At 46.4% G+C, this 17,081-nt stretch overlaps 2 protein-coding genes across 6 annotated transcripts in view; one reads left to right on the top strand and one right to left on the bottom strand.

Annotated features, from left to right (window-relative positions):
• Nucleotides 1-17,081, bottom strand: part of LOC6506099 — a 152,394-nt gene that overhangs the window by 112,339 nt on the left and 22,974 nt on the right. For 4 of the 5 annotated variants that reach the window (XM_044714739.1, XM_044714740.1, XM_001958517.4 and 1 more), the window contains exon 3: nucleotides 4,686-4,724. The exons of the other annotated variant lie outside the window; for it this stretch is intronic. In XM_044714739.1, the coding sequence (XP_044570674.1) occupies nucleotides 4,686-4,724 (39 nt within the window). The remainder of the gene's footprint in view (nucleotides 1-4,685; nucleotides 4,725-17,081) is intronic. 5 annotated transcript variants of the gene reach the window in all.
• On the top strand, nucleotides 13,342-14,367 carry LOC6493849. Its single transcript, XM_001958518.4, has one exon. The coding sequence runs from the start codon at nucleotides 13,418-13,420 to the stop codon at nucleotides 13,793-13,795; it is 378 nt and encodes a 125-aa protein (XP_001958554.1). The 5' UTR covers nucleotides 13,342-13,417; the 3' UTR covers nucleotides 13,796-14,367.

Raw genomic sequence — 17,081 nt, 5'->3', positions numbered from 1 at the left:
GTGACTCTGTAGATCACAAGTTAGAATTTTAAATATGTTAAGGTTTTTTTTTTCGAGTGGGTAGGATTTATAGGCACGCAGGATGTATGAACTAGTAAGTAAATGAATGTAATATACGGGAAATAGGATAAGCATGGGATAAGCTCTGACCTCGTTTGCGTGCCAGTATTCTAGAGTCAATCGATAAAAATTCAATCCCCAATTATCGCACGACAATTTCCTTTTGCTCAATGCGGGCTTCCACTCAATCTTTAATTTCCTTTCAATTTTTGTTAGAAATCGAGGTCGCGTCCCTCCGAACAAGGCAGGTATCGGGTCTCGTTGTCGGCCAAACGGCCAAAGAACGACAAGGCTGCATTGATGAGCTGCCAACCCGACCGTCGCTCCGCCGGGAGTGGAGCTATGTGCGGGGCTTATTAAGACTAGATGGAGCTCGGGCCGACGGGGAAGAGTCGAGTGGCAGGGCGCATATCAATGGAGGAGTTGGCTCAGCAAACAGCAGCTAGTGAGGCAAGCAAAAAATTTCGCTTCAAGTGTCAATCAGCGCCAGCACAGACAGAGACACCCCCGCATACACACATGGGTCGAGAGGGCTAAGGCACAAGCTGATAGAAGCTAATCGATTTATGTTGTAATATTCAAAATGTTTCCCATAAGGACCTGGCCCGGAGGACGACCTGATCCAGAGCGACTCCCTTTTGTGCCGACGTCGGCGTGATTCCTCCCCCCAGCCACTCCCCTTTTAGGCCACGTGTTCCAGAGGCAGGCAAGCCTCGACCCGAGTTCAACCAAAAACCAGGGGCTCCGGGCCATGTGTGTCCTCGGCGATGGCGTCTGTTTATCTGCCTGCGTTTGTCGCATTAAAATTGAATAAAAAATCAATCTCAATTCTAGCATAATTTGATTCCTGCCTTCGATTATTGGGTCGGTGGAGTCATGGAGCCCATCCCAGTCCCTGAATGGCATGTAAAGAATTTGGCAGATAAATAAGTAATAATTTCAAAGGGCTTTGCTAATCGGCAAAGTTATTTAGACGGCGAACGGTTTTCACTTCGAGAGATTGGATTGTTCCTCTTGCCACGTCCACGTTCCTTCTGCCAGAGTGCATTAGCAATTCACTTTTCCCTGGCACCGAATAACTTATTCGAGCTTAGCACCAAATTCACTTGGCTCAAAGTTGATCCTTCCGATGCAGCCACATGTGGGATGCAGAAGGTAGTTTTTTACTCCTCTGATCCCCGGCATCTTGGGCGTTTCGGGCGGTGCTTATTCCGATGCATTTAATAAAGTGTTTATTTCGGTTGCAACAAATTTGCCAGCTCAGTGCCACGAAAGTGGAAGACAATGCCAACTGAAACCTGTGCACGACACAAAGGAAAATTGCTTTTCCGCCACGCAGAAAGGGGCACAGGACACAGACACGGACGTTGTAGCATCCTCATCCGCATCCACATCCGACCATGAGGGAAAATACTTCGCACGCTTAGTGGCAGAGAAAATATGTGGTCCCCCCACCCTCAAGGAAAATGGGGCGGGCACGCGCTGAGGACTAGCCATCGAAATTTTTCCAGATGACGTATGACTGTGCGGCACATCCGGAACTAGAAATGTGCTCGTGAGCCAAGATTCTACACGGAGCTCGTGTCAGTCACGCTGGACGTCCTCACGCTGCCATCGTCGGATTGGATTGCGGGTTCTTCGGGAGGGAGAAACTTTTCCACTCTCTGCTGGCAGCATAGTTTTATTTTGTTCCAAAGTTGCCTTTTACTTTCTTTGGTTTTCTATTTGTCTTTCGGTGGAATCAACTGCGATTCGCGGGATGGTGATTCGGCTTGGGTGGCACATTATTTGATGATGCTTTTCGCGATTTTTTCGCACTTGAATGCCTGATTTTTATTAGTTGAATTCTTTACGGTTTTCCGCCACAGAAAAGTTTCATTTTCATTTCTTTCTCGTCGTCTGCGAGGAAAACTTCTACGTTCAGAGAATTTGAAATATGGCCGAAGAATCATTTGGGTTCGATAATAGAAAGTTATTTTGTCTGCCCTCTTGGCTAGGCAGTTGATCATTTTGGCATCGCGGAAGCACCACTGGAGCGCTGGCGAGGGCTGTCAACGTCGGATATAATAATAGCCAAATCGCCTCTTATCTCTCGACTGGGAAAGTGCAAAAATCTTGATGAAGAATGCCAAAAGTAAAACAAACGAAGCATCCGACGAGCAAACGGAAATGAAAGTCAATTTGAATACATTACCAATTCTAATTACGGTTTTCAAGTACAGCCAGCGCCAAGGACTGGCGGGGGAATCAGTCCAATGCGATGGCTTGAATAATATAATATTGGTTGCTAGGGAGGACGTCCCTCCAAACCACGAAGCATCCAAATTGGAATTTAAAAAACCGAATAGACAACAAGGCGACAGGCGTCTGGGAGGGGGCTGCGGCTGGGGCGAGTCCTTGCTGACCAAAAGATTAGCCGGGGAATTCCGAAAAGAGGAAAAGCTGTGAATTTTCACAGTCAGTGACAGGAAAATGGCGGCCACGAATCTTATTTGAATACATCAGCCGAACATTTTCCGAACCCTAGAGCCGGGAGGCGGTAGACGGGAGAGTGGCGGGAGGTGGCTGAGCGGAAAACCTACGGACCGGAGAATCTGGGATCCGCCAAAGTGCTTTTCTGTACAGTGTGTGCGCAGGCAGCGGAAGACGAATGGGGGTGAGTGGGGCTTCGCATTTCGTTTTATTAAAATTTCAAATACTTTGCGTTATCGCTTTAGACGCAGCTTAAGCCACCTGCAAGAATCAACATACCTCTCTGTGGCTTCCCCAAGCCACCCCGCCGCCCAATCACACCCCAACACTTGACTTGGCGTCCACAAACAAGGAAGTTTGGCTATACGACTTGCTTATTATGCTGGTTTTCCTATTTACCATGCTGTGCGCTGCCAATGACAAGGTCCTGGCCACTCCCGGTGCTCCCCGGCACAATTTACCTATGCAGCGGCTGGGGGCAACCAAATTTGAAATGAAAATTAAGTAAATATAATGTGCTACCGCCTGACAGGGAGCAGCTCCTTTCCTCCCCGGCTTTCCCGCTCGCAGCCCGGCCGGTTCGGTTTCGGCTTGGCAAATAAATGATAAGCATTACATTTGATATTCATTATTTGATAACGCGCATTATGAAATAAAAATAAAAACGCCAGCGGAAATGAAAACGTATTCGCAGCACTTCATATGCTGAGGTGGGCGGAGGAAGCCAGACAAGTTGTCGGATTAAACGTTTGCCTAAGTGAAATATGTTTAATGTTATGATATGTGCGGTTCCCCCTGGTCCGGGTCCCTCTATCCCGGTTGATTTATGGGGCTGTAGTGACATTGCCTCCAAAGGGGGAAGAGGCTGCCAAAAGAAGCTGCAGAGACGGGTCTTTATGCCTAGCAATGACTTGCAGCTTATTCCAAGGATAATTATGAGGGGTCCGCCAGACCTTATCACATTAGCTGGCCAGACTAATTCGCTTAAAAGCATATGAATACACCAAGATGAATCCATTCAAAGGCTCCCAGGCATGCAATAAGTTTTTCTTTGCTGCCTCTGCTGAAAGTCTCATTGCTGCAATCATCAGATGTGATAGAATCAGCCAACACATGGAAGGCCCTTGAACTGGCCCGAACTGATCCAATCTCATTTGCCGCGCACGAATCGATTGATTCCCAACTATCCTGCTCAAGAGAACGGAGCCCGTGGAGCTTAAAGTTGGGGTGTTTTCAGACATCTAATAGCTTGGCCTGTGCTATTTTAGAAATTTTAACACAACAAGCCATCTAACTTGTGTTTTCCTTTTGTTCTTGTGTATCTTGTGTGGACCATCTAATGGCCGAACCGACTTTAAAACAACCAACAAGCTCAGCCCATACCTGGGGGAAGGGTTTGTGGCGGAAACGCTCTTGCCAAAGCCCAGTGCAGGTGAGGGGCCAAAAAGGACGCTTGTGAGCTCGTTTAGCGTGAAATTATGAGCGCTTTTACAGCACAAACAACATCACAGACGAATGTCAACGACAAGCTTAAGCTGCTTAAAACAAGGAATTGCGTGAAGTGGGGCTGGGAAGAGCTGGCTGGGGGTGGGAAAAGTGAAAGTGTCAAGGATGCGGCAAGCGCTTCATAGTCAAATTAAATTGGTCCTTGCGGAGGGGGGCGGGGTAATGGTGCGACGGCGCCAAAGTGAAAGGGTAATGCGAGCATAAAAACATTTTTAATGAAATCGAGACGACGACTTCCAACGGCGGCAACGCCGCCTTAGACAGTAGCAAGTATGTTTTAATTTAAACCTTGGTTTTACCTTGGCTTCGGAGGGGAAAAATAATTTCATTCCGCCTGCGCATTAATTTCATATCCCATTTGAAAATTTTAATTAATTTTCAGCTTGATTGCGTTTTAAAGAGCCGCTTGGTTTATGTTCTGGGGCGGTTGTGGGGATGTCTTGCGGTTGCTCCGGGCTGGGAATTTATAGTTATTGTGGCGATGGCCATGAGGGGGGCAAGGAGTCTTGGGTTTTGTTTTAGTTTCCTACTCTTTGTGTGGCGGGACTTCGGTCTGTAACTATTACAGACAATTTACGTCTTCAGTGGCTTCTTAATTAATTTTAATTTTTGATCAGAGGGAAAGTGATTACAACTCCGAAACTCACCTTTGCCAACGTGCCTATCCAGGCTTGGGTCCTTCAGGCCTGCAAGAGAAGAGAACTTCAGTTACTAGCACCATTAATCTAAGTCAAAGTGCGACTACAGACGGGAGCCCCAGCTTGCATCTTTTCAACGCCATCTGTGATATCCCGTGTTCCCGAAAAAATTCGGTTCGGATTCAACAAATTTTGAATTAGCAAGTAAGTACTACAGGGGAACTGCAGGACCGAAAGACAAACAAAGAAGTGCGGACAAACGAGGACCGGGAACGAATAAAACCACTGATAGCCCTCGCGTGTCTAGGAAAAGTTCTAATTAATTTCTCGCCTCGGATCTGTGCTCCGGAGGAAATGAACTTAAACTTTCAATGCGGAAGTCGAAAGTTGCAATTTTTCTGAATTATTTCAGATACTAAAAGGAAACGCCTTCTGCCACCACTGGTATTGTGACCCTTGCCATTGTGTTTCTCGTCTTTTGTCTACAGATTTTCTTCAAACTACAAATGCATCGAAAGGAACATAGGTCCATTAAAGTCGGATTTTAAATTTTTTTTAAATTTAATTATTATATTTTAGTTACTTTAATATTGGAATATGTAACATAATTTTTTACTTCTAAAAATAACCTGCAAAATGTTTTATAATTGTTATGTTATGCGCCCTTCGATTTTGCAAACTTCTACGCTACGTAGTTTACTGGAGGCGAAATTGGAATCGAGATTGAAGGGCTACTTTTGTTGGTTTAATTAGAAAAGTTGCTCGTAGTCAGTGCAGGGGTTCACCGAACTATCAAAGCATCAGGAGGGTCACAATTAGCTGCCAGCCCTTGAACAAACTTTAAATACCCGTATACCTAGCGAGTGGTGTTCCCCCGATTCCGTAATCAGCTCATCTCAATTGCAATGGCTTAACTTCCACCGGCTGTCCGCTCCCGGAGCACCACTTCCCGGGACTTTAACAAACATTTTCGCGACAGCGAACGCAATCCCCGCACTTGAAAAATGCACGTCAAAATTAATGCAACTGTCATGTTTTTTCTCCCCCAGTCAGGAGTCCTGTCTTTCAGCCCCTAGTCCCCTGTCGTCCCTTCGGAACGCACTCGCCGTTAAATGCCAATACACTTAGAACTGTAGACAACCGCAGTTCAGCCCGTGCTATCGCCACCCCCCGTTAAACATGTTTCAATTTAAACAGTAAAACCTAACTCATTGCCAATAACAAGCGCAGGTCCGGCAACCAGAAGCGGGCCCAGCAGTTTGCAGGTTAGGCGCGGGAAATCGGGCCCAAAAACTTTATAAGGTCACACTTTGTGATGGTGCACTGAACAACAAGCTATGGGAAGTAGAGAGGAGAAGGGAAGTCCGGTCCAAAATCTTAAAGTTATGGCACATTTTATTGGATTTGTTTTCTGTTTTCCAATGCTACACTCCGGATATGCCTACCCTAAGCAATCGAATTCCGCTCCTGTGCGGAGTGCCAGTGTTAAAATAACCGAAATGTCCTTTTGCGCAATTTTGTGGACACTGAAAATCGCTTTGATTGAACCGCATGCCAGGGCAGACAACAGTCACCGTCGCATGTCCGTGGGGCGCAGGACAATGGCCACACATAAAGCAAACACTCACCCCGCCTCTCTCCGCACGCCCCTTCGCCGCCCGGCGGAGGCAGCAACTCCGAAATCCACTTGGCAATTGCAGCTGCAAATGCGCTTCACTGCACTTACAATGCACATTGGGGCTGTGGCGGGAGTGGGAGAGGCGGGATGCCCGCTTGAAGCGGTGAAGGGGTGCAGAGGTGCAGGGGAGCAGGGTCCACAGTCTGTAAATTGTCCAGCGAATGCGGTTTGGGAATTGGTTTTATGTCGCTTGCGCCTCAATGGAGATGCATTTTACACTGCTCTGCTAATCTCGAAGTGTGGCGAAAGCGAAAGCAGGCCTGTCCCTCCCGCACCAAGGCTCCTCCTCGCTCCACTACCTCCACTACCGCGCAGCATCACATCCCCCTCCCCGCCCTTGACTACTACGGCATACGCAAGTTGACTTTGAAAATCAATTAACAACATCAAACACAAGCCGGATGCTGACGTGGACAGCTGTCGGCCAGGGCAGCAGGACTGCCACATCGGACGACTCCTCGCCTCCAGCCCCATCTCTAGATGCGGCTCCTGCTTCTGCTCCTGCTCCCGTTCCTGAGCCTCCTCCTTCGGAAAGTGCGTAAATTGCAACTGTAAATCAAATATGACAACGCGAGCGGCGGCAAAATCTGCATGTGTGTCAGTCAAATTAATTGTCCACGCCCCCCGAGGGGTGGTGCTGCGTTTGTATTTTATTGTTGTGTTAATGAGTGTGCATAGGCAGCTCCGATGGATGTGCGACGTGCAACATTCAATGTGCCTCGTTCAATGCGGCCTCGATATGCGGCGGCCTGCAATTTGCTGATGTGACATAAAAATGTGTTACCCCGGACATGCAGGGCGGACATTTAATTAATTGTATAGAAAAGTTGCACAAAATATCGAATTTTAATTGGATATTAATTACGTAAATAATAAATGTCTGATGCAGGACTCTCGAGGACGACACGCCTGAAGAGGCAACTCCGCTGTCAGCGAAGAACGCTGTCACTTTCCGCCCCGACCCCAATAATGCAAAATATCCACTAGCAGACGAGACGCGGAGACAAACAGAACGTGAAAGACAAACAGTCGGGAAGAAAAGCAGGAAAAAGCTTTTAAATCTTATAGCGACTGTATTATATGCTCGTGTATTGCTGCCGCTTGTTAACTTTGGCCCGAAATTGATGCAATGTCAATCGGGCGATCAATAAGCAAGCCAACTCAAACACAGCTCGTCGCTCCGCAATTCCGCATCCGCATTCCCATCAAATTCAAATTGATGACGCAATTGAGACATAAACCCCGGCGGAGCGTAGAGGGTATCCGGCGGCGTGCTTTTATTGCCTCGATTTTGTTTTAATATGTACCGAGCCTGGCAGCCGGCGTCCCGCGTCCCTGTCTTATATTTATTAAATATTTATGGTGCTACATTTATTGAACATTTATGCAGAATAGAAAGTCAACTCCGTGCTCTGTATTAGTCCGGATTTATGGACGTTTGATGTCGAATGGGGCAGGTTGACCTTGTTGCAGCGCCCCTTCCTTTTTCTGTTCAGCTCCTCAGTATGCAAAGACATGTAACGCAATCCCAACTGGAACTTCTCGGATGGCTCCTGAGTCCGGTCGTGTTTTGCATATTGTTTATTGTCCTCTGTTTCCTTGCAGTATAAATGTATGCAAGATGGTGTTTTTATTTCTGCTCCTGCCTTGCATATGCAGGAGTCTTGCAGGAAGGATATTGCATCGGCATTGACTCCATCTCGCTTCCGAAGTGCAGTGCGGCGATATGCAATTTACATGTATTTATCAATATTTAATTTGCTCTAAAGCCAATTTGCTCCTTATACGCATTTCCCTATGCAAATTATCTATTACTTGGTGCTAAGCAAGAGGGTCCCCATTTATTTTATATGCTTGTGGAGGACGCTGCAATTTCTTTTAATCCTCTTGTATTCGGATTCCTGTTCATTTTTATTGGGCACTTAGCCATAACCAGTTGCTAGTCATATTTCTCAATTCAACTTAAGAAAATGTTACTGTGGCTTGGCCGTTTTCAAGACGAAAGTCTTAATTATTTATTCTAAGTATAACATCACTTTCTTTGCCATAAATTTGTATTAGTTGCCTCAAAAAACCCGGGTTCATCCTCGTATGATTAAGTTAAAGTACTACAGCGGTATATTGATTAGCATCAAAACTTTGAACATTTCCAACATTTCTCGAACAAGGCCATGCTTTCCGCTCTCCACGAATTTTGTAACACTGCTTCCAAAGAAAGCTTCCATTTATCGTCGACCTGCAGCCCCGACCATTTGCCCGTCTAGTATGTTTGGTGTCGACTTAATTTCCCTAACAGGAGCGAGGACAACATTGAGCACGGGAATGAAGGAACCGGAAACAGCGATCAATTGTCGGATTGTTCCTGCGAGCAGGAAACAGTTGGTCGCGCTTTAAACTTTCCACAGAGTCGTGTGGGCAGCAGAGGAGGGGCAGGAGCGGAGGAGGAACACCAGGCACCCAGCATATTGCGCAGGTGGAAATTTATAATTTGCGAAATTGCCACACTCGCACCCACACGCACGTTGGCAGCATGTTAAATGGGCAGTCACCGGCCCCTCCCGCCCTCACCACCAACTGCCTTAAATTATGTTAACCTCAAACGAGACGATCCGACCTCCGACCTAGGAGCCAGCACAACACGTAAACAAAGTTCGATTTAAGGCCTCGTTTATTCTGCCATCCATGGAAAGGTAGCGGACGGGCGGGGAGTGTCGAGGAAGTCGTCTGGTTGCATGTAGCAGAAGTTGTTGCCGTTGCACAACCGCATGCCGCAACATGCAGCCTGGCTGGACGACCTGTGGGGCAAGAATGGGACTGGGGGTCACGTCTGAAATGGCCCACTTGGCAATTGCCAAAACTATTTGTTTACATATTTGGAGCAGCCCAGAAGGAAGCCGACAAGCCATGAGCCAACTCGTGTTAACTGTGAAATATGTGCATTTAAATGGGAGAGACCGGAAGGGGCAACAACAAGGACACAGAACTCACTTCCCACCAACTCAGGTGATGGGCAAACCAAGTGCACAGGAAAAAATAAGGTAAGTCCAAAATTTTTTCAATAAAATATATGTATTTTTGTTCATATTATGCAAGTATATAAGACCACAATACAATACAATTCTCAAAAGTTACTTTTTATGGCGATGAAGGCGACACTAAACCATCATTAACTTTTTATTTGCTTATAAAAATCCATCTCATTGATAATTATAATTATTCCATAACGAACAACTTTTAGTTATACGCAAAATAGGTATAAAGCTTTTAAGTATAAAGCAAAATATAAAATCCAATCCATATTAATATTATTCCATACACTTGTAGAACCAAATGTTCATCTGATCATAATTTGTTCCTTAATTACTCCAAAAATTCTTTTATTTTCCTCCAAACTCATCCACATCCCTCAGGATCAAAGTTCGGCTATTCAAGAGTAATTACGCTCTTGGATGCACGTTTCGCCAATTCAAATGTATGTTCTTGGATCCTCATTTACCCTTGGTCTTGGGTATCCACGTCTTATCGCCGCCTGCCGCCAATCGAGATGCGGCAAGAACAGGACGAATTTTAATCTTCGAGCAAGGGGGAGCTAAGAAGCGCCCATTACAACAAGTCACAGTTTCATCCCCCTCGGAAGGACGAGGGAGGCGGGACGGAGTGCCCGCTGGGCATAAAATTTGTAGAAAAATCACGCGCGCTTATCTGGCGCCATAAACTTAACCGAACCCATGCAATTAACGCCCATTGGGCTGTCAGTATGAAAAATGAGCGATAGAGCTGAGGGCTGGCTATGGGGAACAGAGGACTGCGGCACGGGGAGAACCCACAGGGGAATCGACTGCCAAATGATTTGCAAACGACGAGGTAAAGCAATCGAATGCCGCCCCGCCAATAGCTAAAAATTTAATTGCGTTGGGTACTTCGAAGTAAGGGGCGTGGCAAGAGGCTGCAGCAAGTCGCATTGATAAGAGAGTCACGTTCCGTCAAGGGAGGAGGCAAGACAACGTTGTTGCTGTCTTCATTATCAATAAGAAGAGGCTGGAACGGAAGACAATGGTTACTCTTTTTGTGCATGCCCCGTGCCTGTTGGCCAAATTGATAAGACGCTGGGAATGACTTCGAAAACAATAAACGGGGCATGAAATGAATGAAGCGCCGCCTTCACTTCCCGCCAAACCGATTCCGTGGCTGGGAAGGAGGTGTTTGAGGATGGGATGGGCCTCTGACGGGACGGGTACGGTGCTCCCGATACATAAACAGGACGTTTTCCAAATTTTAATGAGCGGCAGGAGGCATTCCTTGAGTCTGATAGGAAGGCAGCGTGCTGGTGGCCTGAAGGTGAAAATCACTTCGCTCGCAGAAAAGATAAAAAGTTTCCTTAGAAATCTGCAAAAAGTTAGGACGACTCAGGGGCTGAAATATGAGCTGCATCATCGCGCCTCCACCCAGCCCTTTTTCAGTCCAGTCAACACTTTTGGACCTCACTTGGAGCTCTCACTTTGGATGACCCATTTGCTTAGTCAGCCAAAGCTACGGAAGCCCCATCTCACCCCACTCTGCTAATTTCAGAGCCAAGTTTGGCATCCAAGAACTTGACAGTCATTTAATAAAATTTCATTTCCACCCATCCGCCTCATTTTTACCAGCCAGAGACAGTGGGTTCGAGTCCGATTCAAGCCAGAGATGTCCGCAAGTCGCACAGTTTTGATGTGCAACAAAATTTTATGAAATACTTGGAGAGGAGTTTTATGTGTGCTGGCAAACGTAAAATTTTAGCGCTAGCAAAAGTCCCGGAAGGGCATCTAGCGGTTGGCCCCGCAACTCCTCAGCCCACTCCAGTGTGACGGTGTCCATGGGCTCGCCTTTGGCTAATAATACCGGAGCATTTACACCTTTATGGGGCGTACTTAGAAGCGTTTATTTATGCTAATGGCTGGATGGGTGAGGGAAGGGAAGTACTTGCCACTAATTCCACCCCGAAGCCTTGTAAAGCTTGAAAGCCAAACAACGGGGAGGCAAACTTAAGATTTGAGCAGGTGAGTTCGGCGCCAGAAGGAAGTTTGGTGTGGGTGCGTTTCATCAGTTAAGATCCCACCCCCAACTTTTGACCTCCATGGCAGGGCCCGTGTACTTGCCAAAGTCCTCCCCGCCAAAGTCGATCCAGCATGCTGCTCCAGCCCTTCGGACGGCGTCCTACGATTTTCGTACTTCAGAATCTTGTCTCGAATGTGTTTGTAATTTCCCTAGAGTGTGTTTGACTTTGACGACTTAAGTTGTAAAACTTGAACATTATCATTTTCACAACGACGAGACCAAGACAGGGCGTGCTCCACGCAGGTCACTGCCAAGTCCTTTGGCATGTGTGCTAAAAGCTGGTCTGCTTCTCCAGAAGTCTTTTCGGGGAAGAGGCAGGCGCCCGATGCTGGTGACCTTCGCTACTTTTACTTTCACCCCACAACTTATGCTTGTCTTCTTTTAAAGTTTTCTGGGTCCTTAGAAAATGTTTGCCATATCGCATTACAACAGCCAGGAGGAGGGCAGAAAAACCGACCGACCGGCAGTTCAGGGAGCTTGCCACGTCTTGTCTAACCTTGGCTTGAGTTACGAATTCCCAAAACGATATTTTTGAAAATTTCCTCCCACATGTGTCAATTAGTTCAATCAAGAAGCGGACGTTGACCGCATTTCCAGCCCCATGGCCCCATCCCTGGAAGTCGCCATAGCATCAACATTCTTGTGAGCCCAAAGATTTAGTGATAAGCTGAAATCCTGAAGAAATAAGCATATCATTTCTTAGTTGGCTACTGAAGGAAAAACTGATTTGATGTGGAATGATTTACGATGATAGACCGACTCTATAAAAGCCCTTAAATAAAAATACGTAAAATAATACTACTTTGGTAGTCAAATGAGGTACTAAAATCATAAGATTGGCTCAAAACTTTGACTAAAAATTACCCTTATCCAAAACATTTACAAAACTTTTAAACGATATTTATTTGGTCTTTATATTTATTATTTGTTTACATAAGCTGAATGAATAGTTAGAAGACTACTGAAGGGATTTGCATCTTTCTGAATGAATGGAAAACTTTTCTCACACTAATTATTTCAGTATTTTTTCATCCCGTATAAATAGGTATTTACCTTATTTATTTTCAGCGCAGCCCCTTATCCGGAGCACTTCCTTCATGCGCCGTAAATTGTAATCAAATTGAGCGTCGAGTCAATCTGATTTATGCATTTCCCAGATCCCATAGTACTCTCTGACGGCCGAAATGATCCCCGTCCCTGTGAATCGACGCTATTCCGGGAAATCCAAAAGGTAAATAAACACATCAGCTCACCCTTTGACACGCGGCGATGGACCTCTGGGCCTCGGAAGGCATAATCAGCTCGATTTCGTAAATCTCGACAAGCTGCTTATCTGATGAAATGTGAGCGGAGTGCCAAGTCCGTATTCCTGTATTCTCGTATTCCCGATTAACATCTCATCTCCAGCTCTTGTTCGGAGGGCAGACATCCGGCGTGGGCTGCTCCAACTGTCACTGTGACAGGACTACGTGCAGGGCCGCCTCTAAGTACAGTAAAGCCCGACGCGTGCCCCTGTCACACTCGACTCGTGTGCAGTCACTGAAATCCGCGTCCTGATTGGCATCGGAAATTGAAGTGTTTTTATTAATTCCAAAGTCGCATTTTTCGACATCATCCACGAAAGTGAGAAGATATTGCGAATGCCTTGTTTGGTCAAGTTGCCAGGGTTTCCTATAAAAGCAGTGGATTTCCGCAGCTTTGTTTCTTTTCTGTGGCCATAATTGAAATTTATCGCTGGCAGATTTCATTGCCAAGCTGATTGACAGCTGTTCGCTCCGAGAGATTGACGCTTATTGAATTGACTCATCCGACGCGACACCCACGAGCGGCGCCCCTTGAGTGTGACGCAGCAACTGTTGCACGGAATTGCGTGGAAGGGGGGTGCAGGGTAGGCGGCGTTGGAATTGTAATCTCTGCGGCACTGTCAAAATTTCCAACATCTAAACCGGTCAACTGCTCAAAACCCAAAATGCCACCCACACCCAAGCATCGCGACGTAGCCCCGTTCCTAAGCCGGGTGCGGGACTTCTTTCTGGGCCGCTCTCACAAGACGGCCCACCGGTTTGCCGACACCGTTTCCCGTCGGACCCAGCCGCACCCCGACATTCCTCGAGGGCAACTAGACTCTTTTTCCCAGAGCTACTTCGCTAGGGATCCCCGCCGCGCCGTCCGGCAGCCCATCGACTTGGTGGAGGAGCACAAACGGCTACTGGCAGCCAAGGAGGCTGCCGAGAAAAATGCGGAGCCCAAAAAGACCTGCGATGGAGAGGAACCCGTGAAGACTAAGGCCAGGAAGAAGCCGTTACCCACCCCCGGAAACTACCACTCCTGGGAAGGTCCTGATTAACTCATCAAAATTATTTGACCAATTTTCTTTTTTATTCGACTTTGCATTACCATTTGATATATTCATTATCTAAGCTTGGTCAATGGGGAGAGGCGCTGATGCAGTGGCTCATAAAAATGCAAATCTAATTAGTCGTCAGGTCGAAAATCTTTTATGGCAACTGCATGAAAATTTAATTAAGCTCCCGCAATTATCAAGTGGGAAGGAGAGGGCACTTCGAGGGCCGAAAGGCTCCTCCCCGGCCGCAGCAATAAATATGCGGGCTTAATAACGTTTAATGCCATCAAAATTTATATTTACAATTTAAAACGAGGCAATTCGCAGGACGCTGAGTGGATTATGGACCATTGTTAATGATGATTGCAGGTCGATTGTTAATTGTCTGGGGCTGTCGATTTATGCTGATGACTTTCGCCCATCGATTTATTGATTGGAGTTTGAATTTGCCGCATATTACCTACCCTCTACCACTACGACAGCCGTCTTCCAAACAGATGAAAAAATGTAATCTAGTTCCGTGTGTTACGCAAAAAGAAATATAGTGTGTTTCCCGAAGGTTGGGGACCCCCGGATTTATTGAAATTACCCTTATGAAGCCAGAGACCCAGATTGGGCTGGAGGGTTGCTTTGCGTGATGCAAAAAGGGTGTCAATTGCCTGGTAACTCTAGACTGTCAAGTCAACATGTTGCCAAGTTCTTCCGGACGGCACTTGGCGAAATATGATATACAATGCGAGCGGTACAGTATAGTATACAATTTGTGCGATTTTTATTCAATGTTCTTTCTTACGACGTTTTATTGCCTCATATGAATGCCAAATTTCGAACACAGTGTTGTAGCAACTGTGCACTTGGGAGCGCTCAGTGATGTTCAGGTTAGGACTGGAAATTCAAATGCTAATTCACATCTAAGAATTACATTGTTTCAGCGCCGACATCTGGCCTCCGTAACAAAAAAAATCGTGGCGATGCCCACAAAGCAAATACGTCCACACCCTTTGACCCGCATTCACCCAATGTCAACTGCTTCAACCGAAAAACTGCTCCTAGGGTGACGACAGCTGGGGGACGGCATGCCGAACGTCGGCACTCCCCACAAGGATGTCAAATACTTCCCAATCAGAGTCGCGTAATTAAAATATGTACAAACAGAGCGGGGAAAGTCTTGTGTAAGAAAACAGCGCCAGAGAGAACTTTGTTTGCTCAGCGTGTTTTTCTATAAAACCAAAGGCAACACGAAGGCTCCAAACATCAACAAAGCAACAAGACAACAAGGCAGCGGGAATCGCGGCCTGGCAATAATCACAAGACAACATTTGCATAAAGCGACTAACAGCGAATAGAATGGGGAAGTTAATGAGAGCTGGCCCAGAGATGGGAGCATGTCACTGCCCAGGGGTTTTGCAGACTTCCCCAGCCCCCACTCCGTAATTGATCGTGTCACGCTCTCAGCGCCCAGCTCCCTCGTCAGTGCCCATACTCCTTACTTCCTGATGGAAACTCGAATGCTGCCGAATGACAATTCATTAACGTATCATTTGTAAGGGAGCCAGGCAGACTTGGCAGGACCATGCCTCACACAATACACCGTTCACCATGTGCAGGGCAGGTCCTGCGGCAATCCGGAAGTTGTCTCCACGCCGGCTCTAGAAGTTTGCAACCAACTTGCCGTCAAGCCAGGGTGGCGTGTGACATTCGTGTAAAAGTTGATTATTTTTTAGCGGCGCTGCCGAGTCCGGAGACTGAGCTCGCCGCTAGTACAGTGAATAATGACTTTTGCCACCGCGCCCGGAACGAGCTTCCTCCGGGCCATATTTGGGCTTTTTATCTGTTTCCCCCTCGGTTTTGGGAGGTCCTTGACTGTAGCCGCCCTTCCCTGCCAGCCATCGCGCCTCAGACATCTCCGCGTTGTTGCAAAGTTATGCTGGCTCATTAAGTTGTTGTGCTGTTTAGACAGAGGACATTTTCAGCTCGCTTAATTTGCCCGCGTCCTGGCGAGGAACGGAACTCGAGTATAAACAAAAGACTTCCTGGCAGCGCGCCTTGTCCCAGCCCTGGGTGGGTTAGTAGCTCATGGCGAATGTTTAATGAACATAATTTAAGGCGAGATTATTATTTTGCCATAAAACGAAATGGAAAGTACAAGGCACCCGTTAGAGGGCCTGATTTCTCGTTCACCGACTCTAATATAATAAAAAGGGCTATTTAATGTCGTCATTCTGCAAAACGTGCAATCAACTCAATCAATTTTAAATTTAAAACAGTGGACTTAGGCGAAGCTCTTGACACTTTGACGAAGTTAGGCAAAGCACATTTCTTTAAGAGTTAAATTCATTAGAAAATGAATTATTTTTAAGCCTCAATACAGTCTTTGGCCAAAAAAGGCAAACTTGAAGGACTTTCGGCAGGTAAATATTTAAGATGAATCTCAAATCCCGGAGTCCCTTTTTTCTGGTATATTCCTACCTTATGAGCATCCATATATAATATCCTATAAACACAGGGAAATAAAAAAAATCCACTCACTTCGTTTGTGTAACGCACTGCCTTGTTCGTAACGATATCGAGTGACGGGAGAGCTGTTTAATTCGGTCTAAGCTGATAAATTGCCATCATTTCCCCACTATTCCGAATTAAGTAACTAAACCACCCTCAGGATAAGGAATATAATTTTTCATTCGATGACTTTGTGCGAAAACCAGACCCAGAACGGTTGACCACATCAACTTTTACTATCTGTTCTGACACAATTTCACCTTCAATTAAACTTCAGGTAATTGACTGCGATGCCGTTGGAAAAGTACACGGGTTGGGGAAAAAGTAATACAGGCAATCCCCAATTCTACCCGGCCCCTTTCTAGTCTTTGGGATATCTGTATGGATTAAATATTGGTGGAATTGGCAGAGACGCCGTCAATTCCCCCGACCTCCCCAAAGAGGTCGAGCCAAGAAGCATCGAAACTTATTTTTGATAAGCGCAATTATAATTGGATTTGGAGGAAGTTGTCGAAGGAGCGACCAGGTAGCCAGGAGCCAGAGTATTTAAAAGCCAGAAAGGAGAAACGGCAAAAAAGGAAAATTGGAAACTGCGTTGTTCGGCTGCGATAGATACGTGTTTGACTCCCACCCGACCTCATCCGTCCTTGGTGTTTTCTTTTTGTAAATGTTTGCTGTCAAGATAAGCACAACACAGCATGTGGTTTGGTCTGATTCGCTCCCCTCCGTTCAACCCTCCGTCCATGCCTCACCAAACAGGGGTGCTTCGCGGCGGGAAAGGAGTTTGTCA

Source organism: Drosophila ananassae, chromosome 2R, assembly GCF_017639315.1.
Source record: "Drosophila ananassae strain 14024-0371.13 chromosome 2R, ASM1763931v2, whole genome shotgun sequence".
Lineage (NCBI taxonomy): Eukaryota > Metazoa > Arthropoda > Insecta > Diptera > Drosophilidae > Drosophila > Drosophila ananassae.
The sequence above is the reverse complement of the archived record's forward strand: the minus strand, read 5'-3'. Positions and strand labels throughout refer to the sequence as shown.